Source organism: Myotis daubentonii, chromosome 16 (assembly GCF_963259705.1).
Source record: "Myotis daubentonii chromosome 16, mMyoDau2.1, whole genome shotgun sequence".
Taxonomy (NCBI): Eukaryota; Metazoa; Chordata; class Mammalia; order Chiroptera; family Vespertilionidae; genus Myotis; species Myotis daubentonii.
Genome location: NC_081855.1, coordinates 42,998,329 through 43,022,764, shown reverse-complemented (window position 1 = coordinate 43,022,764; position 24,436 = coordinate 42,998,329). Strand labels below are relative to the sequence as shown.

At 49.7% G+C, this 24,436-nt stretch overlaps 1 protein-coding gene and 1 pseudogene across 2 annotated transcripts; one reads left to right on the top strand and one right to left on the bottom strand.

Moving 5' to 3' along the window:
• Nucleotides 1-59: 59 nt before the first annotated feature.
• On the bottom strand, nt 60-14,547 carry HROB (homologous recombination factor with OB-fold). 2 transcript variants are annotated; one of them, XM_059670349.1, is made up of 10 exons: nt 14,314-14,547; nt 13,277-13,327; nt 8,578-9,726; nt 7,020-7,103; nt 5,908-6,048; nt 5,214-5,322; nt 4,991-5,076; nt 4,522-4,647; nt 3,063-3,180; nt 60-695 (listed from the first exon to the last, which is right to left on the bottom strand). In XM_059670349.1, the coding sequence occupies exons 1-10, from the start codon at nt 14,314-14,316 to the stop codon at nt 634-636; spliced, it is 1,929 nt and encodes a 642-aa protein (XP_059526332.1). In that variant the 5' UTR covers nt 14,317-14,547; the 3' UTR covers nt 60-633. The 2 variants fall into 2 exon arrangements, 1 of the variants encoding a protein (XP_059526332.1); XR_009449253.1 differs by lacking the exons at nt 60-695; nt 3,063-3,180 and having other exon boundaries at nt 4,527-4,647; nt 5,214-5,395.
• A 6,081-nt stretch (nt 14,548-20,628) lies between these two features.
• On the top strand, nt 20,629-21,161 carry LOC132219314 (large ribosomal subunit protein eL42-like; annotated as a pseudogene).
• The last annotated feature ends 3,275 nt before the right edge of the window (nt 21,162-24,436 follow it).

Genomic DNA, 24,436 nt, shown 5'->3' with positions numbered 1-24,436 from the left:
CCACTGGCAGAGTGAACAGGGCAAGGAGCAGTGAGGAAGGAAAGGAGAGAGGCAGGTGAAACAGGCAGCTGCTTTATTTCAGAACAAGACACCACAGCCACGCCCCTTGCCCCGCACCTGTGAACCTCGGACACAGGTGAGCTGGGCAGCTACAGGCCTCCAGAGACAAAGCAGAGGGAAGTCTGAGTGTGCCCCTGCCCTGTCCACAGGGGCAGAGCGCCACGGCTGTGGTGTGGCTCCTCCCAGCTCCTCAGCTGTACAGGGCTAAGGAGTAAAGGGACCAACCAGATCCAACGTCCTGCAAAGTCAAGATGAGGTGGGAGGGCGACACACCTTCCCTGTTGGCAGGAGCACAACGATGCGCCCAGGGCTTGGCAGACAGCAGGGCAGGAGAGCCAGTCGTGGGCCGAGTTCTGGTATGCCCACGAAGATCCAAAGTGACGACAGTGCAGAGTCCAAGGGACAAGGGTGTTCTCGGGGAAGGCATCCAGGGGGAGCAACCACAGAAGTCCCGAGCTTTGTCCATCTCCGATCACGCTGGTCTTCCTCCCCTTGGGCATGATCAGACACCAGAGCCTTGCCTGAGGCTCAGAGGCTGCCTGCTCATGGAGGGTGCCCTGCCTTCGGGCAGTCTCACGTGCCGGTTCCACAGAAGAAGTCCTCAGGGAGCTCACTCAGGAGTCCGTCCAGGTCATCTGCAGGGGGGATGGGAAGATTGACAAGTCCAAGGTTCTTGCCATTTAGGAGGGCCCGGACCTGGCAGCACAGTTAGGAGGTGGCTCTCCCTGGGCAGTGGTGTCTGGGCCAATAGGCCTAGGGCTGACCTGACCTCCATCGTCCCACTGTTCCCCACGTACTCACAAATGACAAGAGGCAGGAGCCCATCCTGCTGAGAAAAAGGCTCCTCTTGGGCCTCAGTGGTTCCTTTTTAAATTTTATTTTAAATTTATTGATTGATTTTAGAGAGGGAGAGGTAGGGAGAGAGAAAGAGAGAGAAACATCGATTTGTTGATTCACTTATTTACGCATTCATTGGTTGATTCTTGTATATGCTGACTGGGGACTGAACCCATAACTTTGGCATATCAGGATGATTCTCTAACCAACTGAGTTACCCAGCCAGGGCTGGTTCCTCTATTTCCATCCAGAGGCACAATGTCTGAACAGAAAGGCTTCCAAGGTCTCCTGGTGCAACCCTCTTCCCGGACAGAGGGAGGAACAAGGCTGGGAAAGCCATCAGATGTGTTCAGAATCACACAGTCCATTCATCTGGCTTCTCCTCTGAAGAGTGGGAGATATTATCCTGTCCCCCAAAGGGCCTCTGTGGAGGTAGGGAATAAAAGTAACTGTTCCTGCCCTGGCTGGTGTGGCTCAGTGGATGGAGCATCGGCTTGAGGACTGAAGGGTCCCAGGTTCGATTCCGGTTAAGGGCACATGCCTGGGTTGTGGGCTCAATCCCCAGTAGGGAGCATGCAGGAGGCAGCCGATCAATGATTCTCTGTCATCATTGATGTTTCTATCTCTCTCCCTCTCCCTTCCTCTCTGAAATCAATAAAAATATATATTTTTAAAAAAGTAACTGTTCTTGACTAGTCCTCAGGTGGGGTGATTGTGAATGAGAATTTGGAAACTGAGCTGACCTCAATAATCGCTGTTGCTCCTATGATGGTTAGTCATAGCAGCTAACACTTAGTGCTTGCTCTGTACCAGTCACATATGTTACACTCATCACTTCATTCACACCTCACAGTACCCCTTCCTAGGGCATCGCATGGTAGTTCCTGTTATAATCCCCTTTACCCGAAAGGACAGGGTTTAAAGAGGTCAAACTGCTTGCTCGGGTGAGCATACTCAGGCTCCATCTGATGCCACAGTCACAGTTTCAACAGAAACTCCTGCTTCATGGACGGGGTCAGGCAGCCGTGGGAGGAAGTCAGACTGGAAGCTACACCTGCAGAGCCCAGCTCCCAGGCTGGCACAGAGCACACAATGAACACTGCTGCTAGAAGGACAGAGTCAGTTTGGGGCACTTACGCTTTAATTAAGGTGACCAGCATTGTTCTCAGAGAAGCAGGACTGGAATTTGATTATAACAAAAAGGTTGCCCCTCACTAGCTACATTATGACTATTTGAAGAAACACTATGTTAAATGAAATGAATAGTCAGGAAACGGGGAAGCAGAGTAAGAATTAGTATTTGTGTCTCTGAGCTTGTCCAGCCACCACTAGCAGCTGCCTGCTTGGCAGGTCTGCCCTTACAGGGGAGATGTGATACCAGCTGCAATATTCTAGAGGCAACGTCTTCACTCTTATTCCATGACCCCAGAAACCTTCTGATGATGGTTTGATCTGCCGTCAAGCTTACTTACAAGGATAGAGTGCAAGTTTCCAGAGAAGTTTCCAGTATAAGGAATACTTCTTCACAGGCTATAACTAAGTGGGCTTTGCGGCTTATCCATTGGTCGACTGTGAATTTGGTCAGGATGGGAAACTTGCCTCTGTGGTCTGGCCATCAGCCCACAGAAGACTCAAGGGCGGCACAAGGATGGTGTCAGTCCACCTCCTCCTTTTTTTTTTTTTTTTAACATATTTTATTGATTTTTTACAGAGAGGAAGGGAGAGGGATAGAGAGTTAGAAACATCGATGAGAGAGAAACAACGATCAGCTGCCTCCTGCACACCCCCCACTGGGGATGTGCCCGCAACCAAGGTACATGCCCTTGACTGGAATCAAACCTGGGACCCTTCAGTCCGCAGGCTGACGCTCTATCCACTGAGCCAAACCGGTCAGGGCTCCACCTCCTCCTGTGGCTAACAGCACATGGCCTGGAAACGGGGGGTGACCAGTGGGCAACACTCCACTTGCTCTATGTGGCCCCTATCACACTGTTAATTATTTTGTGGCCTCCAGGTTTGCCAGAGAGGGCACCCCATCTGATTTCTATAAGATTCCATAAGATCCAAAGATTAATGGGAGGAGCAAGATGCAGCCAGAAGAATTTGGCGGAGCAATTCAAGAGGAATAGAATTTCCTCTGTTCCCGGGCGGGCTGATTGTCTTACCTGCTTCCGAGGGTACTTCTTGCAGGAATGCCCCTGCCTCTGGGTTCTGTGCTGCTCTGAGGTCTTTCCCAGGCTTTGCAGTCTCATGCTGGAGGTTGCCATGGAAGCTACCTGGCTCCTGGGATACAGGATCTGGTTACCAATGCCCGTGCCCCTGAAACCCCCCTGGTTAGTACTAGCTCCACCAGACCACCTCAAAGGAATAGGTGGGGGCTTAGGAAAGATGGGACGAAGGACTGTGGCAAGGGCCAGTCACCCATGCCCATTCCGAAACACCAGACATCCAAAACAGCTGATAATTAAAAACACAAAACAGAAACAAAAAAACCTTTCTGGCTGATTTTCTTTCCTAATTCTATTTTTTTAAATAGTCAATAAAATTTAATATGGCCTCATGCGCCCTGAACCTAATTCTATTTTTATCTGATATTTTAGGGAATCTATATAACTGGAGCAGAAAGTAAAGGGGTTATTCAGAAATATGTTGAGGAGTTAGCCTGGGATTAAGAATTAGCTGTTAATCCCCAAACTAGCTAATATATGGACAGGTAATTAAAACTTGTAACTAAATCATTAACCATGGTTAGCTCTGGGGAATGGGAGTGGAGAGGTTAAATTTCATGTTTTGCTTTATTCTGTACCATTTCAATTTTTTTCAGTGAGTATTGATGACTTTAAATTTCAAAGAAAAATAAAGATTTTTTTGGAGTGAGGTGGAAGGTTAAATAGAAAGAGGGAAATGGAAGTTGCAAGTTAGAACTAAGGGTGTAACTTGACTAGAAGCCACTGATTCTTACCCACTCGTTTTATAGATGAAGCAACAGCAGGGGAGAAGCTAGGACTTGCCAAGGTCACATTACAAATTGCCAGCAGAGTGGGGACATGACCCAGGTCTCCTGACCCTGGGCCAGGCCGTGACACCAGCCCAGGATCCCAGGGAGGGTGGGAGTGGCCACAGAGGAGACGCTGTGCCAAGTCAAGGCCGGGCTCTGCTCACAGCCTGGAGTAGAGTCGTCTGGAAGCCCAGTCTCCCTCAGTTCCCAAAGGGGTGTCCCCACCTGAGTTCTGTGTGGGTATCCCCACACTTAGCAAAGGGAAGATGCAGAGCAAGTGCGGCTCACCGGACGGGCCACTTGTAGCTCGCTGTTCTCTGCACTGCCACCTGCAGTAGATCTGACCCTCAGTCACTCACTGACCTTCCCCTCCCTGCATGGACCCTCAACTTGTCAGTTCTCAAGTGACTCCGGCCTCTCCAATGTTCAAGTCTCTCAGGGATCACTAAGAAGCCAGCTATTCTAGGTCCTGTTACTGTGCCATCTGGCAGGCAGCTGGATCAGGGACAGGAAGAGATGGCCCTGTCCCCAAAGGCATCTCTTCAGCTCAGGGTGGAGGGGAAGAAATCAGAAGACCCAGGCAGAAAGTGGCTCTACCAGTCCCCATTCCAACCCGCTCTTCTTACCTTGGGGAAGGGCTGAGATGACCTGAGGAGGTTCCCATCCCCAGAATCTGGGCTGTAAATATGGACCAGGTTGTTGGGCGTCACATTGAGGTAGTGGTTTCGGAGCGAAGGAGAAAACACTCCAATCTGGAGTCAAGGAAGAGGAAGGTCAGTGCCCTGCTGAAGCACTAGATGCTGCCGGATGGCCACCTGGTCCCCACTTGTTTCTCCTTCTTAGTCTTTGCACGAGGATCACACAAATCATCCTGCCCCAGCCCTAATGTCAGTGGAACCATTCACCACACCCTCCCCCAACAGCACAAACCCCATCCCATCCACCCCCAAAGAATGGGTTGTGTCTTTACTCAGCTCCAGTAAACCAGGGTCAGCACCAGTCCAACTCCTTGCCTAGGTACTGGGAGGGAAGAGAGCCACACAGACAGCTCAGGGGCCTCCTCCAGGGCAGGAGGGTGGCGAACAGCTCCCATACCTGCTTTAGCAGCAGCACTGAGCCAGGCTTCAGCTCATTCTGGCGGGTCTCAAGCAGCAGCCTATGCACCGTGCCCTGCATCTCTCCTGCAAAGGCATGGCCCATCAGTGTCGGGGTCAAGGGCAGCACAGAGACTGGTTGGGCCCTGGCTGGGAAGTGGGCTGCTCACTACTTCAATTTTCTCATCTACAAATGGAGACACTCCCGGGGCCCAACTCCTCACCCGTGGGGTCCTTGAAAACCGCACTGGCGTCCATCGTGCTCCGAGTCAGGGACTTGATCATCACTGCCATGTTGGGGACCTTGTTCCTGGGAAGCTGCTTCAGGGCTGCCTGGTTGCAAGGAGAGGTATTTGCTGAGCCAGCCACGTCCCAGTTGTAAGATTCCCAAGTGTGCCAGGGCAAACTGGAGGGTGGCGGGGGGAGGGGACAGAATACAGGTGTGGTGATGATCTTCCCTTGTGGCGGGCAAAGCAGCAGTTTAAAGGGCTCATTTCATCATTTCATCTCCCTCTGGCAGACCTTCATTTCTCTCCCCCGCCTCCTTTTTTCATGTCCATGTATTTATGTAGAGCTCTATCATGTTAGGCCACAGGTAAGGATATGTTAGCACATGCACTAACATGTGTCTGCATGTGACCCTTGACCTCTGGGGAGCAGTGTGCTTACTCCCCGATCCAGGGCCTGACTGTGCAGAGACATGCCCCTAATGCACTCTCTCCTTCTGCCCGTGCCCAATACTGTGATGACAGTGGAAAAGGAGGTGAATGAGAGATAACTGAAGGGACTTCATGCTGCCATTCAGAAAAAGGCCTGGTAGGAGGGCGCAAACAGAAGCCCCTCCGTAAGGTGGAGCAGGGCAGGTTGGTGAAGAAGACAAAAAGGTCTTCCTTTTGGTCTCAGCACCCAGGACCTTACCTTCCGCAGCACCATGACGATGCTGTAGGTACAGAGGAAGCAGGTGGGGTCTCTCTCATCCAGGCCCAGAGCAGATTTCATGGTCAGCCAGGGCCCTCGCCCGAAATCCTCTTCCACGGATGTCTGGGAACTAGTAACAATCTGGCACCACAAAGCAGAGGGGGAGCCTGCATGAATGGGTCCACCTTGCTACAGACCTCAGCTGAGACAGGGCGGAGGGGGGACGAGAAAGGGCGAGTTCCCTGCAGCGTGGTGGCCACAGTGTCTTCTTTTGTCTCTCTCTAAGGTCAGATGACGGTAGGTGAAATCTTGTTGTATCACAATAACATCACACTTAGAAACAATAGCAAAGGCACTCTTTCTTTTTATATTAAATCAGGTCCTGACTTTAATTATATTGAAGCAAAAGGCTATCCGTGCTTGTCTCTTGTATCAGACTGGAAAAGCCTCAGGGCTAGAGAACCCCCACATACATTATAGGCTTGCAGAGTGCCTCAGCATTCTGAAACCCGTCATATTTTATTTGGGATGCCTCTGGCTTTAACAATTAGCCCTCTTAATCAAAAAATGCTTTGATTCAGATGAGTATTTACTGCTTTGGATCTGAAATGGGCTGGTTGATCTGTGGAGCTGCAGTAAAGAGAAAAACTGCCATAGAGAATTAGAAGCAAAGTAAGTCTGAGGGCAGAGCAGGTCAACCAAAATGCCAGGGAGGAGGGAGGCTGAGTCTCACCTACCGAAAGGCAAGATGAAGGCAGATCTCTCTCAGCTTAATTCTCAGAAACCTGAGAAGTGTTCCTGAGATACAGTTTCCTAATACTTATTCATGCTTCTCCCGAGAAAAGATGGCGTTCGCTGGGCCTTTCCTCGTAGCTGGGGAAGAAAGCTGGCTCATGGCATCGGTTATCACCGGCTGGCATCAGGAAAGGCTTCACCTTATGCCAGTAAAATTGCCACCTCCCCAAACTGCCTTTCCCAGCTCCCCGTTCGTGTGTGACCCCAGGGGAAGGCCTCGCAGCATCAACTCTGATTCTCAACTCCTGAAAGATGCAGGGACGCCCCTCACTCTTAAATGATGCCCAAGAAGTTGACATTTGCACAGAATTCGTTACCTCTGCCCGGAATTTAGCCAGAGCGCCATGAGCCGGAGTCTGGGGCGTGGAAACCATGATCTCCTCCAGATTTTTCCCACTGAACTACACGGGGAGAGAGAAGGAGGTGAGAGCAAACTCAGCAGCTGTTATTTACAAGGGGAGCTTCTTGTCTGGGTTGCATAATGAGTTCAGGAAACTATCAGGGACAATTAACACATATTACAGCTCTCCTAGCAAAGTCTCAGGAGCCTCACTGGCAGCTCAAAAAAGACGCTTTGGGGATAGTTTGGGGAATGTGAGGAAGATGGAGCTGGCCCAGGAGCAAAACCCAGAGCTTCCTGAAGGGGGCGATGACCTGAATGGAGAGGCCAGTGATAGGCAAAAGGACAGCTTTCCCCAGCTCCCTTCTCCGGGACCTAATCCTTCCCTGCAGATTTCCCGCCAGGAGGAATGTATATGGCCTCCTTGGATTTCTCTTAAAGTGCTAGGAAAGAGAAACTAACAGGTAGGAACTGTCTCCAACACCTTTAAAATGATAGGAAAGGGGTGCGCCTACCATGACCAGACCAGATCCTCAGAGTCCAATGGTCTACGATCTGATTCAAGACTAGTTTGAGGGGTCCTGTCCCCCCACCAGGAGCCAGGCTGAAATCCAAACTCTCAGCACAGCCCCAGCTTCCCCACGTGGATCCCACACGCCAGTCACAGCGAACTGTGCCATGGCTCCCCGAGAGCATCCTGCTCTCATGCCTCTGTACCTCTGCACAGGCTCCTCCTGCCTTCCCACTGAAATGTCCCTGAGCCCAGCCTTCTGACACACACCGTTAGCCTGCTTGTCCATCCAAAGCCCGCTCAGAAGGCCCAAGGAACCCAGTCTCTCTTAGCACCCAGAGATGACCTCTACTCACACTGTGCATTTTGTGTATAATTGTTTGTTTGCATTTCTTTCTTCCCCTAGAAGAAGCTCCTCAGGACAGGAACCATTTCTATTTTAATCTGCATTCTGAGTTCCAAGCAAATTGCCCAACTTAGCAAATGTAAGTGAGGGAATATTCCTTTCTCAGTGCTAGCAAACAGCCGTTACTCAACAAACGTGAAAACTGTGACGTTCTCACCCAGCTGGCGTGGCTCAGTGGCCGACCTATGAACCAGGAGGTCACAGTTCTTCCAGGTCAGGGCATATGCGGGGTGGGCTCGATCCCTAGTGTAGTGTGGAGCATGCAGGAGGCAATCAATGATTCTCTCTCACCGTTGATACTTCTATCTCTCCCTCTCCCTTCCTCTCGGAAATCAATAAAAATATTTTAAAAGAGAAAATTGTGAAGTTCTCAGAGCCTTAAGCACCCCTATCATGTGTGGTTTTCCAAGCATTCAATTCTTCCTTCCCACTTCTTTTGATTCTGCCACAGATTTGAAGCCCCCCCCCCCCACCCGCACTTCCTTCCTTCCTTCCCTCCCCCCAGGAGTGAAGATATTCTGGGACTGGACAGTGCTGCAACTCTGCTTCTCTCCTTTGCTCTCCTTCCCCCCAACATCCTGGAGGGCTCTGGCTTCTGCCAGAGAAGCTGTCACTCACTTGGTGAGGCAGGATGCCTGCGGGGCCAGGGAAGCGGCGTGTTTTGGCTCGGGTGGTAGTGCGCGTGGGCTGCTGGGGTGTCCGGTTGGCTGCAGTGACCAGCTGTACCAGGTGGTTGGTGACTATGGGTGTCTGCAGCGCTGCCTGGGGGCCCTTGGGGGTGCTGACAGGAGACTCAGTTGAAGACAGTGGAGCTCGGGGTTGTAAGGGCCCCCGAGGGAAAAATCCAGAGCCAGTCCTTGAGAGAGTAGAACAGCTTGAGTTGGGAGTTCGTAGAAAATTAGGTTTGCCACTCAAGTGGGCATTTGGAGACTGGAATGGCTGACTGGGGACACGATTTTGAGGGCTGCTCTGAACAGGCCTCCCAGTAGCTTGGAGAGGCTGGGGTCCTCGAACTGGGGAAGCTTTGGGGCAGACCTCCCAGTGGGTTTGCTGAGCGGGAAGTGTCGAGGCAGTTGGGATAGGCAGGTTACCCATGGCACCCGTCCTCAAGTGGGGCTGCGGAGTCCTACAGTAGACAGCAGGATCTGGAGGCTGACCCTGGGCTGATGTGATACCAGTCATGTGGGTGGCAGGCATGGGGCCCTTTTGGCAAGATCTGCTCAGAGCAGCCACCCGAGCCTTTTTAGTCAATATTGAGTCTTCCTGCTGCCCGGTGGGCAGGATTCCTGTTGCCTCACTGTTAACTCCAAGTTCCAGCTCCATGCCAGGCCCTCCCAGTTCCATGCTTGCCAGGACCTTATCAAATTCATCTTGCTCAGGTCCCTCGAAGCCACCAATCACCTGCTGCTTGCTCTCAAAGGTAAGCAGGGGGTGGGAGGCTGAGGACTGTGGTCTTGCTGGTTCTTTGAGCACTTCTGTCAGTGTCACTCTTCCCTGACTGCCAGTCCAGTTGCTGGGAGTGGAGACAGGCCTGAGGAGGGCTGTTCCTGTGGAAGCGGCACCCCGGCCGGAGGTAGGAAGGCGGAGTCCCAGGGCTGGTAGGTCCAGAGCCTCTGAGGAAGCAGTAGGGCATGATGGCAGCTGCCCCGAAGACCGTGCCTGCACCGTGTCCTGTGGCCTGGAAGAGGCAGGTCGGAGGCACCCAGCATTCACAGGCCCTGCGCCAGCAAATTGGTTCTCTGCATCTTCCACAGCAGACAAGAAATCCTACAAAGAAGCAGAGACAGTGAGAAATCAAGCAACGCTCTGCTTTTACTGCTGAGGCATGTGGTGTGTATATATGTGCAGCTGCACAAAAGCAAGAACCCAAAGCATGAAAGGCAATGGTGGAGTCTCTCACCACGCTTGATCTTGCCCTTGAGCCCACTACCTCCAGGCTTCTACCAGAAACATTCACAGGCTAAGTCTTCAAGCAGCTTTAGTCAATCTTGAGTGGGCGCTGGGAAGTGGGGGGTGGGCAGTGGTGGCAGTTGGGGGAGCAGCAGAAGTAAATATACTAGGGCACCAACGAGTCAAATAAATCCCCCAAGGTCACAAGGAATCTAGCTTTCTGCTATCCAGCCTGTGAAATAGGGATTTGTCCAGCTGGTCATGCTGCTTGTCCTTACCCCACCACACACACACACACACACACACACACACACGGCCTTCAGTAAGCCAGAGAGGCCTAATAGGCAGCAGGTAAATATAGCTTTACAGGCAAGTTAAATTAAGTATGGGTTCCAGTTGGGAAGCAAGGTGAGACTGACATCTTCAAGAGCAAAAGACCTGTTCCGAGGGTGTTTTTGAGTCAGAACTGCTGATTTAACTGACAGGAAGGTCCCCGCCACCACCACCCCCTGCTGCCACACTGGACTGTCTGGGCTAGAGAAAGGTTTTTTCCTGCTTTGTGTATTAGCATACTCCAACACCACTACCTTAGGATTTAACAATAATATTAATAACATTAGAATTATTGTAGCAGTAAAAGACTGATGACCTTGGGGGTTGATGGATCTCTTTTCCCAGGAAGACCTCACTTTCAGATGTGATGTTGTCTGCCTTGGGAAGGGGAAAAGGATCTGGTCATGGATCAGAAACCTGAGTTGTCAGAGTTCTTCACTCTTAATTTCACTACCGGCCTAGCAGCCCTACCATCACCCGGTAAGACTCAAAAGGGTCAATTTAACAGTCACCTTTTCTGTAATCACACATCTCTAAAGCTAAAAGACAAAGAAAAGGACACATCTTGACAAAGCTGGAAGTTTTTTGTTTTTTTTTAAAATATATATATATATATTTTTTAAATATATTTTATTGATTTTTTACAGAGAGGAAGGGAGAGAGATAGAGAGTTAGAAACATCGATGAGAGAGAAACATCGATCAGCTGCCTCCTGCACATCTCCTACTGGGGATATGCCCGCAACCCAGGTACATGCCCTTGACCGGAATCGAACCTGGGACCTTTCAGTCCGCAGGCCGACGCTCTATCCACTGAGCCAAACCGGTTTCGGCTTTAAAATATATTTTTATTGATTTTTTACAGAGAGGAAAGGAGAGGGATAGAGAGTTAGAAACATCGATCAGCTGCCTCCTGCACACCCCCCACTGGGGACGTGCCCGCAACCAAGGTACATGCCCTTGACCGGAATCGAACCCGGGACCCGTCAGTCCTCAGGTCGATGCTCTATCCACTGAGCCAAACTGGTCAGGGCAAGCTGGAAGTTTTTAATTATTTGTAAAAATAACAGTCAAGTTCCCAAGTGATAATAAAAATATCTAGCATTTGAAACCTCACTAGGTGTCAGGTACCATGTAAATATTTTACCAGAATTTTTTCAATGAATTCTCACATTGGCCCTATGAACAGGTACTGTTATTATTCCTGGTTTTTGGAAGCAGAAACTGACTCAGAGAGGTTAAGTAACTTCACAGAACCACAACTAGAACCTATATGTGCCCTTGTCACTGTGTCATAGGGCCTCAATGAATGATCTTTTTTAAAATTGTGTGTTTTTGTAAGAGAGATAGAAACATCGATTGGTTGCCTCCTATACACCCCCAACTGGGGATCTAGCCCAAAACCCAGACATGTCCCCTGAGCAGGAATTGAACCGGTGACCTCTTGGTGCATGAGAAGGCTCAATCCACTAAGCCACACTAGCCAGGCTGGACTGATTTTGAAGAGGTCTGACAAAGATTATTTTTCCCCTTCGAACCTCATGGTCCAAAAGAATGCAAGTATGGGGTTGGGCTGCCAGAAAGGTCCCTGATGCAGCATTCACTATCGTACTCAGCACAAACTTGACATCTGGACAAATTCTAAATATGATTTTTAAAGCAAAGCGCTGGGACACAAAAAGTAGGTTTGAATGGCTTGTCATTGATAAAATAGAATAATTTTATTCTATAACATAGTTTAGTCATTTCCATGTATGTTAAGACTCGAGTCAGGGGCCAAGACCTCATCCTGGCTGTTGGTGCTTTATTCTTAAGCAGGTTAATTTACCTTTCTGGGCTTTACTCACTTAAGTCCTACTTCTCTGTGAAAAGGATTTGAGGTAGAAATTTTGGGCCTCCCAAATGAAACTATATCCTTTGGCTCTGAGTGGGGAGAGAGCTATGGAGGTCACTAGTTCAGTAGTCTCTGGCTGCACCCGGAGGTTAGAAATACCCCTGCCTGGGTCCGTCCCAGAAAATTCTGATTTAAATGGTGTAACAGGGCCCCCATAGGGGTGATTCTAATGTGCCAGCTTCAGATCTAGTCTAATCCCTATCTCCTGAGGAGAGAGGGATGGAAAGAACATGTGAGGCAGAATGCCTCGCATGCTGCAGAAGAGAAAATGGAAGGCCAGAGAATGAAGGCCGGTTGGTGACGCCAGGCCTCCTGCCGTCCAATAGCTGTGCTGTGTCTGGCTCTCCATCAACTTTCTTCCCACTTCAAGCATGTCATCAAGACGATGAACCAGCCCTGGCCGTATGACTCAGTTGGTTGGAGCGTTGTTTTGTGCACCGAAGGTTTGCAGGTTTGATTCCCAGTCAGGGCACATACCCAGGTTTCGGGTTTAATTGTCAGTCCGGGAGTAAATGGGAGGCAACTGATTGATGTTCCTCCCTCACATCAATGTTTCTCTCTCTCTCTCCCTCTCCCTTCCTCTTTCTCTAAAATCAAGAGAAAAGCATGTCCTTTGGTGAGGATTGAAAAAAACAGCCGAAACCGGTTTGGCTCAGTGGATGGAGCGTCGGCCTGCGGCCTGAAGGATCCCGGGTTCAATTCCGGTCAGGGGCATGTACCTGGGTTGTGAGCACTTCCCCGGTGGGGGATGTGCAGGAGGCAGCTGATCGATGTTTCTCTCTCATCGATGTTTCTAACTCTCTATCTCTCTCCCTTCCTCTCTGTAAAAAAATCAATAAAATATATTTTAAAAAAAGAAAAAGAAAAAAACAAAGAAGGGGAGTCAAATCATCTACAGACACAGCTTCCAGGCAGGGGCCCTTATAATTTACAGGTATGACAATCAGAGAGCTCACCTCTCTGGCTTTTTATTTCTAAGACAGTTAAATAAGTTATTTACATTTCTCATTATTCCCCAGTCTTTCACAGACAAAAATAAATGTATGTATCAAGTAAAAGGAGATGGGGGCAGGTTGTTTCAAAATGTTCTGAGCCTGGTGTTTACATCTTTTTATTAATTTATCTTTATTGTTGAAAGTATTACATATGTCCCTGGGTATTGACATCTTAGGACCTCCTCTGTTCACCAAGATTTCCTTACCTCGTCTTCAAACTCCTCATCCACAGCAAACAGCTTCTGCAAACCGCATGCCTGAAAGGAAAACACAGCAATTGAGGTTGGAGGAGAAATGCCATTTGCAAGTACATTCTGTCCTCACTCTGCTTCTTCCCAATTCTAACAAGACCATCAGGTGTACTGTTTTTGGTTTGTTTGTTTTGCTAGTGTTGGGGGAGGAATAAGGGATGAGAAGAGATGGGATTTACTTAGAGACTTAGATGATTTCAAATCCTTTCTCCATAAAACAACCCACTCAGGTCCGTCCGCATTAATCTTGGAAGGGGAAGAGGCAAAGGAAAGGCTGCCAAAGGAAGCATGGGTCGTGCTTTAGACTCAGCACCGCACACATGGGCATGAGGATTTTGCAACATCCCAAAGGTCTGGCCTGAGCAACCTTTGTCACACATAAGACACAACCGTAAGTCCAAACATGCCTAGCAGAGGGACCTTTTTGTCTGAAAGCCAAGCCAGGGGTTTCCTTCTATCTGATCCCATGTCCAAAGGCCAGGGTCCCAGGAAGGTGGGATGCCCCAGGCCACAGTTCCTGCTTTCTAGGCAGCACGGCTGCAGCGGCCAGCTCTGCGATGTGTGTCAGACTCAGAGCCCAGGGCTGTGCCTACTCCCAGATGCTCGAGCAGCAAGAGCTACGGCCAGGGACTCAGAGCCAAGGCCTGTGCCTGCCCCCAAGGGTCCAAGGATCAGAGGGGACGGGTTGGGGGAAGAGGGTCAGGCTCAGGAGGCGCGACATTTGAGCGCATCGGGAAGGATGAGCAGGAGTGCGCCAGGAAGAGCTAGAAGGCCACGGGAGGGAAACTGAGGCCCGGAGGGCGGTGGGTGCAGAGAGAGCCTTCCCAGGGTCTCCGGGCGCGTCCATGCCAAACCCAGGCCTCCCCACCTCACCTAGTTCTCACCCAAACCCTAAACCGGCCCTGCAGCCCGCCCAGTGGAGGGGCTGGAGCCTGAAGGGCAGCTGTCGGCCCCGGGACCCAAAGGCCAGGAGCACCAAGGCACGACATTACCATGGCGACGGCGGGGGCGCTTCCGCCAAAGGGTCAGCCGGACAGGCCCCAATTCAGTGGTCGCCGGGGCCTCGGGCGTGGCCCGGGGCGGGAGGGTCGGAGTCCGGGTGACAGTATCTCTGGGGCGAGATCGGAGAGGTCCCTGAGACCCGGGCCAGTGCCAAGACTGGGTCGCCGGGAAGGTGAGGGCCCGAGCCCTAGGTCGCATTCGAAGCCGCCGCCACTCCTGCGTCTCCGCCCTCTTAAAGGGGCGGGCCTATTTTATCCCGCCGACACAAAGGCCCTACATCCGCCAGTCTTCCGCCCCGGCCTTAAAGGGAAACGGATGGGCTCTCGGTCGCCCTCCAGCGGCCACTCGGGCTGGGTCGGCTGGTACAATAAGCGTTCTGAGGACAGCAAGGTTGGCAATTCGAGCGCATTACGCCCAATCCTGCCCATCCTCCTCGATTGTGTTAAGCACACTAGGGAGTGGGTACTTGAGCATGACTCATTCGCACCAGAAGCCACCCCGTTGGTTTGTCTGTTCATCTTTCCATCCATCTATCTATCTTGGCAACACATTTTTTAAGTAAAGATGTTCTCGGTCTGGCTCTTTTCATCCTTGGGTATTTCAGCTGAGATCTCAGATCTTCCCTGGCATCTATTCTCTCCTGTAGCATCCCTCCCCCTCCATCACTATTTTCTTCTCAGCACTTTTCATAATTTATAATTGTCATGGTTTACATCTCTATTATGTGTATTTCTCACTAGAATATGAGGTCCCTGAAGGCAGGGACCTTGTCGGGCTTGTTCAAGTTTGTGTCCCCAGCACTGAGCACAATACACAATAGAGTTATTGAATGACACAATGGCTACTATGTATTGAGCACCATGCTTGGTCCTGGGGATAGAGAAAAGAATGACTGCTTGTGCCCTCAAGTTCACACACAAGTCAGGGAGACACAGATCCAAAGAGAGTCCAGGAGATTTGGGCGGAGAGATGGACAGGGGCCTAGGGAGCTGGGAAGGCCAGCTTCTGTCACTAAAGCCTGCTGTGGTTAACGACCCTTACTCCGACCTCAGTTTCTCTTATGCTTGTCATCACAGGGCTAGTCAGAATGACAGCTAGGGCTGCACAGTTTTGAGGATTCAAAAGGCAGGAGGAAGGTCTCTGACTTGAGTTCTTTTTTTTTTTTTTTAATTTTTTAAAATATATTTTATTGATTTTTTTACAGAGAGGAAGGGAGAGAGATAGAGAGCTAGAAACATCGATGAGAGAGAAACATCGACCAGCTGCCTCCTGCATATCCCCCACTGGGTATGTGCTCGCAACCCACGTACATGCCCTTGACCGGAATCGAACCTGGGACCCTTGAGTCCGCAGGCCGACGCTCTATCCACTGAGCCAAACCGGTTTCGGCTTGAGTTCTTAACCATCTGATCTGAGCCAGTCCTGAATCTTTCCTAGGGTTGTCTGGCCTGACCACCCCTCCGACAGCCTATGGCTTCTATCATAGCTTCATGTGGACCCGTTTTCTTGTCATGTGTCAAAATGGAGGCCAGGATGGCATTGGGAAAGGGCACCTGGACTCCTAACTTTCATCCAAGTTAGCAATCTTCTCAAGGCCTCTGTGCTTCTGAACTGGGGGACAAAATCCCAACCCTCCCAGGTACAGGCCTCCTCTCCGCACAGGAATCCCAGGTACAACTCACCCTGCACCACTGTGGACAGTCCCGAGACCCAGTTCTGGGGCTCCCTGTGACCCTGACCCTGGTCAGCTCAGGTCGGCAGGAGATCACAGAGCCCCAGGGCCAAGAGGAAGAATGGAAACTCCTATCCACAGCATACTCTGCAGCTCCCAGTTTTAACCAGTGGCTCAGTTTGTGGTCACAGACATCCTGTACAGAGTGAGGGGCAGGTCTTACTTTAAAGATGAGGACACTGAGGCCCAGGGCGGGGAGGGATTCTCTCAGGATCACACAGCCGCTCAGTGGTGTCTCTTCTGGTTGGAAATCCTATGCTTTTTCCTCCATCACCTTTCTCAGTAAATACATTTAGCATCTGTTGCCCCCACCTCCTGTTAGAACCTAGAGGAGGATGGGGGCAGTGGCTGGAGCAAATGGAAAATAATGTGGACCTAGGACATTTTGGGGAGGGCCTGACAGGACACAATATGGAGGTTGCCTGGGATTTGAAAATTGGTCGGATAGCTCAGTTGGGTAGAGCATTGTCCTAATACCAAGGTTTCAGGTTCAGTCCCCAGTCAGGGCACATACAAGAGACAACCAATGAATGCATAAATAAGAGGAACAACAAATGATGTCTCTCTCCCTCTCTCTCTCTCTCTCTCTTCCTCTCCCTTCCTTTCTCAGAAATCAGTTAACAAAAACATATAAAAATATTTTTTAAAAATTCTTCAGCTCTAGCCGGTTTGGCTCAGTGGATAGAGTGTTGGCCCACAGACTGAAGGGTCTCAGATTCGATTCCGGTCAAGGGCACGTACCTCAGTTGCAGGCTCGATTCCTGCCCCAGTGGGGGCATGTGTGGGAGGCAACCACTCGCTGTGTCTCTCACATGGCTGCTTCTGTGTGCCTCTCCCCCTCCCTTCCACTCTCTCTAAAAATCAATGGAAAAATATCCTCAAGTGAAGATTAGCAAAAAATAAAAATTCTTCAATCCCTCCCTGTCCCCAGAGGTGACATATAAGATCCCCAGGGTCTACAATGCCCTGGCATCTGCTTCACATCTTGCCTTTAACCAACCTCCCAGTCACTATCAACCCCTCTTCACCCCACTTAGTTTTCATGCCCTAGGTCCCGGGCTGCCTCCTTAACTGCCCCGGGCAGACCCAGGTTTCCTTCTCCTTGGTTCCCTGCACTTGGGGCCTGGCTCCAGGTTGGCTTGGTTTCCTGTATGCTCTGTGTTTTCTTCAGATTCTTCACACCTCCTTGCTGGACTTCGAATCCCTACAGGGCAACCACGATGGCTTTTCACTTTGTGAACCACACTTGGCACAGGACCTGGCACGTGCAAGACACTCAACCAGCATCTGCTGAACGACTTAAGGCCCTTTGTCAGGAGAGGGTGCGAATGAGCCTGAGCAACTCCATACTCACTCGCACAAAGGCCTGCAGTTGCTGGATGAGGAGCTTCATCTTCTTAGGCACCAAGGACAGCAGGCCTGGTGTGTGTGTGTGTGTGTGTGTGTGTGTGTGTGTGTGTGTGCAGCCTTTTTCATTGGCTTTGGAGCTAGACAAATCTTGGTTCATATTTGACCCTGTGGCTAACTGGCTGTGTAACTTTGAGTAAGTTACTTTATGCCTCTGAACCTTAGTTGTCTCATCTATGAAAATGGAATAACACCTCTTCCTCACAGGATTGTGCGATTAAATACATTAAGGCACTGAAATGGCCAACTCCATGGCACGTTGGCAAGGGCTCAACAATGTGGGTTCCTTCCCCCTACTTGAGTTTGCAAACTTGTGCTGAGATTTGTTATGGGAGCCACATGCCTTGAGCTTGTATCTATTGCAGCATACTTGCCAATGCATTTTGTCCTAATTTGTATTTTTATCATATGTACAGTGGTATGCCGGTCAGTGTGCTGATGGATGTCTTTATGTGTTTCTATTGACATTCACCTTGGTATGGGAAGTGGCATACACTGGCATGAGTACAAGAGTCTTGCATGGTTGTGTTGGTGGGTGACGCATGTTGAGTGAGTGTGTAAAATGTGTGTGGAATAAGATGTGTGTTGTGTGCTGCCTACAAGGGTGGGGATCTGAGTGTATGGAGGTGGGGAAGGGCTGGTGGCTTTGTGTGTATGAAGGCTGGGTAGACCAGTGCGGTGGGGTACAATTCTCTGTGTTTATGGAAATATTTTCTGTTTGCACTGTTCGAGCAGCCACGAGCCACATGGAACTATTGATCACTGGAAACGTGGCTAGAGCAACTGAAGAACAAAGTTTTAATTGTGTTTAATTTTAATTAATTTGAATGGAAATCGTCACAGGTAGACAGAAACCTCAAACTTGTTCTCCACAGGCCAGTGGTATGCATTCTCGTTCCTCTTAACAGGGAAACCCATCTAACGTATCCTGACCCCAGCAGGTCAATGGACCCGCTGGAGCGCCGCCCGCGAACGCACGTGTGCGCGCGTGAGATGTACGGAGGGGGCCATCCGCCTCCCTCCTTCCCAAGTCCCCAGGCGAGCGGTGAATCAGCCTGACAATGAAGTGAGTCATTCATGAACTGCCCCGGCGAACCAGCAGGCGGGAAGCAAACGTCAGCGAGCCGCCCAGCCCTCCCCTCCAACCCCCCAGTGGGATCGCTCAACCCCACGCACTGCAGATGTTGAAGAAAATGACGCGAGCGAATCAAGGCACCAAAGCTCATCCCCTCGACCCCTCCCTCTGGTTTGCAATCCATTCACCGCCCAGCCCCTTTCTCCCCTCCGGTGGCATGTGAGTCATCTCAAGATCTACACCCCCGATCCAACCCCCACCGCCCTAAGCATCCCTGAGCCGGTCTTCCTCCAAAGCTGGGGGGGCTGGAGGGGTGGGGGCGGGAGCTGAGCCCCTGGTGGGGTGCCATGCTCTGCCTTTGGAAGCCAGGCTGACCTACTCAGGGCTGTGGTGTGGGCGGGGCGCAGGGCTGGGTGCAGGCTGCTGGCTGGATCCGGAGCTGGCGTCCAGCTTGCTTGGGGGAGCATCAGGACAAACAGGAGGTCAGCGGGGAAGGAGCTGCTGACGCTGCTGCCTGGAGCACCTGTGGCTGGTGGAGAGGAGGGGGTTTGGAGAGGGCAAGAATAATCCTATGTGTTTTCAGGGAAGGCCCGCACAGGGTCTCCCCAGGACCTGATGGTCTTCCGAACCTGGTAGCTTCTCTCCGCTGCACTCCTCCACCTGCTCCCCACAGCCTGTACCTCACGGCTCCCCATCAACCAGCCTTCTCTTGGACGGAGCCTCAGTTGAGGACCCTGACTTGGACATCTGGGTCCCTTACTAGGCCAGAAAAATATCACCAGCCCTGGCTGGGTAGCTCAGTTGTCGGGGTGGCCTCCCCATGGTCCAGGATTTCAGGTTTGATCCCTGGTCAGGGCGCATACAAGAATCAACCAATGAATGCATACATAAGTGGAACAGCAAATCGATGTTTCTCTCTCTCTCTCAAATCAATAAAAATAGCCCTGGTGGGTGTGGCTAAGTTGGTTGGGCATAGTCTTGTGCATCAAAAGGTGCTAGTTCAGCCAATTGATTCTTCGCTCTCACATCGATTTCTCTCTCTCTCCCTCCCTCTCCTCCCTTCCTCTCTTTAAAAATCAATAAAAAATCTTTTTAAAAAAACTAATGAAAAAAATAATAAAATCAAGTAAAAATATCTTCAAAAGCCTTAAAAATGTGTGAACTCTTAGATCAAACAGCTCCACTTCTAAGGATTTGTCCTAAGAAAATAATAATTGATATATGCAGCAATTTAGCTACTAGAACGTGCACCACAGCATTATTTAAAATGGTATAAAATTGGAAGCAATCCAAATGTCCCCCGAAAGGGACTGAATAGAGAGACTGTAGGAGAACAGCACAATGGGAGACGAGGCAACCAGAGAAATTGATGTGGAACAAGACTCACTACCCTGGGAGTATTTTCATGAAAAATTGGATTGTAAGATGTTTTGTCCAGTATGATACAGTGTTTCTTGAAAAAATATGAGCATGGAAAAAAGATTAGAAAAGTAGTCACCCAATTATTAATAATTGTTCTCATTGGATTATGGATTTAGAAGTAATTTTATTCTCTTCTTTGTACTTCTCAGATTCCCCCCAGAATTTCTACATTAAAAGTTTGTAATTTTTGATAGCAGAAAAAGTAATTAATTTATTAAATGTTTTGAAAAGCCATTTGTGGAGTTGGTAATGAGAATTAACTGTAAATGGGTATTATACCGGGGTGATGAAATGTTTTAAAACTGGATTATGTGATGGTTGTACAACTTGGTAAATTTAATAAAAAAATGTTGACTTGTTCATTCAAAATTGGTAAATTTTATGTTATCTAAATTATATGCAAAATTATCTAAAAACTCTTAACAAAAGTCATTTGCTGGGCTGCCTACCATTAAGGTCAGTCTCCCAACCTAATCTCAAAGTTTGGGAGTAGTCAGGATGGCAGGTACCCACTTAAATTTGAAATTCAGATAAGGAATAATTTTTTTCTTTTAAATATATTTTTATTGATTTCAGAGAGGAAGAGGGAGGGAGGGAGAGAGAGAGAAACTTCATCGATGAGAGAGAATCATGGATCGTCGGCCTCCTGCACGCCCCCTAGTGGGGATCGAGCCCGAGATCCAGGCATGTGCCCTTGACCGGAATCGAACCTGGGACCCTTCAGTCTGCAGGCTGATGCTCTATCCACTGAGCCAAACCGTCCAGGGCAGGAATAACTTTTAATATAAGTATAAAATAAGTAATAAAGTTTAAAAAGTCATGAATTCTTGCTTTCCCTGCCGATAGCGCTCTCAAACATGGTGAACGTTCCTAAAACCCGCCGAACTTTCTGTAAGAAGTGTGGCAAGCATCAACCCCACAAAGCAACACAGTACAAGAAGGGCAGGGCTTCCCTGGATGCGCAGGGAAAGCGGCGTTGTGACAGGAGGCAGAGTGGCTATGGTGGGCAGACTAAGCCGATTTTCTGAAAAAAGGCTAAAACTACAAAGGAGATTGTGCCGAGGCTTGAATGCGTTGAGCCTGACTGCAGATCTAAGAGAACGCTGGCTATTAAGGGGTGCAAGCATTGTGAACTGGGAGGAGATACGAAGAGAAAGGGTCGTGATCCAGTTCGCAGCTTCATATTTTGTTTTATTATATGACAATAAAATCTAGATATGTTCACTTCAAAAAAAAGGTCATGAATTCTTAATATGAGAACTCTACGCAATTAGTATTTATCTGAAACTCAAATTTAACTGGGCATCCTGTGTTTTTATTTGCTAATTCTGGCAACCCCAATCTGGAGTCCTTGCTCTTGCTGCATCCCTGGGGCAGGGAAACAGACTTGGGGATGGCCATCTGGGCTTACCTACTCCCGGAGCCTGGGAGAAGGAGCTGGGCGCTCAGGACTGGAAACTGCAGGTGAGAGGGGGTGGGCGTTGCGACCATTTCTAGCGTGGACGGTGAGTATCTTGCTTGGAATGAAAGTGGTCAATACAGTTTCATCTGGTTCAGAACCAAGGAGTGGTAAAACCAAGGCTGGGGGTGAGGGTGGGGCTTACCCTTTGCCGTGCTGTGCTAGCCCTTCACGCAGGTACTCCATGTCATGTCCCAGCAACCCACCGAGGAGGATGTCATTGTCCATTTTTGTAGATGAGGAAATAGATCAGTGGTTCTCAACCCTCCTAATGCCACGACCCTTTAATACAGTTCCTCATGTTGTGGTGACCCCCAATTTCATTGTTACAAATTGAACATAATTAAAGCATAGTGATTCATCACAAAAACAATATGTAATTATATATGTGTTTTCCGATGGTCTTAGGCGACCCCTGTGAAAGGGTCGTTTGACCCCCAAAGGGGTCTCGACCCACAGGTTGAGAACCGCTGAAATAGATTCTAAGAGATTAAGTACATTTCCAAGTTCACAGCTAAGTATCTGAGCGTCAATCCAGGTCAAGGTCTTCACTCTTTTATTGGGTTGAAATCCAGTGGTTAAACTAAACAGGCTCTGGGCTCCCATAACCCGGGTCAGATCTCTGCTTCTTCACTTACTGGATTTGTGGCTTTTGGCCAGTTCCTTATTTCTCCTGCACCTCAGGTCCTTCATCTTACAACTGGGGATAAGAATAAGAATAAGAATGCGTACCTTGTGGGGGTGGGAGGATGAAATGAAAGTCTGTTGTCTGCTGCTCTGTCTGTTCACTGGGCATGCAGAGACCCTACTGCTTGAGGACGATGGAATGTGCTTTCTAGACACGTGGATCAAGGACTTCCTGTCGGGATGTCCTGGGTCCTCAAAGAGTTCCCAGGGGAAAAAGGACACAACTCTCTCTGTCTATTTGGGGAGACCGCTCAAACCTAGAGAGACCTCATCTGGGTGCGGCTCCCAGAGAAGAAAGGCAATTGGGCCAGTTTTCTGTGGCTGTAGTCCACGCCCCCCCATATGTCATCTCAGTACACTGCGTCTTGTCCTCTATTATCTCATGGCCTTAGGGGCAAGAGGACCTTCCAGACTCACACAGTCCAACCCTCCGATCACAGAGGGAACACTGAGTCTCAGAGAAGGCAACGATTTGTCTGGGCTTCTATAGGCAGAGCTGGCCTCTGTCTCCCAGGCTCCTTCCTTCCCCACTGCTCAACCCTGCTTCTCGGGAGGCTGTTGTTTCCAAAGGATCATAAGCTCCCGGGGGGCAGGCACATTTATACCCTCTGTCCCTCCCTGACATGCATGTCCTGCTCAGAGACGACACCCTGGAGGAGCCTGTAGACATGTGGGATGTGGCCGGCCATAGCTGTCCTTGTACTGTTGTGTTCGTGTGGCCTTGGCTTCTCAGCAGGCAGCCAGGAGCCACATCCAGTCCAGGGAATCCTGGGCCTCGGCTCCAGGTCCCAGTAGGAAGGTGGGGAAGAGAACAGGTTCCCTTTTCAGTCATCCCCCTGGACCTCCTGCTCTTTTTGCTGTTAGAGGGGTAAGAAGGCTCCATGTGGGCCACTCCATGTCCAAGGATGAGAAGCCTTATCCTAGGGTCCCACCTCTGTCCCAGGCCTCTGGTCACCTGCTGTCCTTTAGCAGGTAGCTGTGGCTGCTGTGAGAGCTCATGGCTGTGGACTATAGACCAGGGGACTGTAGCACTTCTCTGCTCTCCGCTGCTCTCTTTCTCCTTTTTTTTATTTATTTTTATTTTATTTTATTTTTTTTATTGCTTAGAGTATTACAAAGGGTATTACATATGTATCCATTTTATCCCCCCGCCCTAGACAGTCCCCTAGCCTCCCCTATCCCCCAGTGTCTTATATCCATTGGTTATGCTTATATGCATGCATACAAGTCCTTTAGTTGATCTCTTACCCCCCTACCTCCTGCCCCCCAACCCTCCCCGGCCTTCCCGCTGCAGTTTGACAATCTGTTTGAGGCAGCTCTGCCTCTGTATCTATTATTGTTCAAAAGTTTATAATGGTCTCTATTGTCCATGAATGAGTGAGATCATGTGGTATTTTTCCTTTATTGACTGGCTTATTTCACTTAGCATAATGCTCTCCAGTTCCATCCATGCCGTTGCAAATGGTAAGAGTTCCTTCCTTTTTAGAGCAGCATAGTATTCCATCGTGTAGATGTACCACAGTTTTCTAATCCATTCATCTACTGATGGGCACTTAGGCTGTTTCCAGATCTTAGCTATGGTGAATTGTGCTGCTATGAACATAGGGGTGCATATATCCTTTCTGATTGGTGTTTCTGGTTTCTTGGGATATAGTCCTAGAAGTGGGATCACAGGGTCAAATGGGAGTTCCATTTTCAGTTTTTAAGGCACCATGAACAACGATGGTAGCTGCATCCAGAATAGTCTTCTTTCACAGCTGGTTCTAGAAGCTGGTTTCCCCAGGCCTGGTCATTGCTGAGTGTAGAGACAGTGGCCTCCTCCCAATCTCCCCCAGGAAGGCGGGAGCTAGGAGGCCTGGGAAGGGACAGAAAGTGTCAAGGGACAAGTGAGGCTCTCAAGTGAGGAGTGACTGAGGCTCTGTCTCCGACCAGGCCCTCCTTTTTTCTTTCTTTTTCTTTTTAGCCACAACTCTAGGACTGTTAGCTATCTGAGCTAGAAAAATCCTCAGAAGTCATCCATCCAATCATACCATTTTACAGATGAGGAAAACGAAGCCCAGAGGAGTGAAGGCTTGCCTATAGGAACCTGTCAGTTGCTCTTCCTCCAAAATCTCAGTCAAGTGTGATTCGATGCTGGATGCTGGCTTGGAACCAGCTTCCTTCTGCCCTATGCCCAGAAGGGAAGGGGGGAGTGAAGGAGGGGAGGAGGGACAGTTCTCCCATCCTTCCTTTTCAACGTCACCCGTGGTCCCATCAGAACTGCCTCTAGCTGGAAGGAAGGAAATCTAGTCCGACCCCCTCATGCTACAGGTAACGAAACAAAAGGTCCAG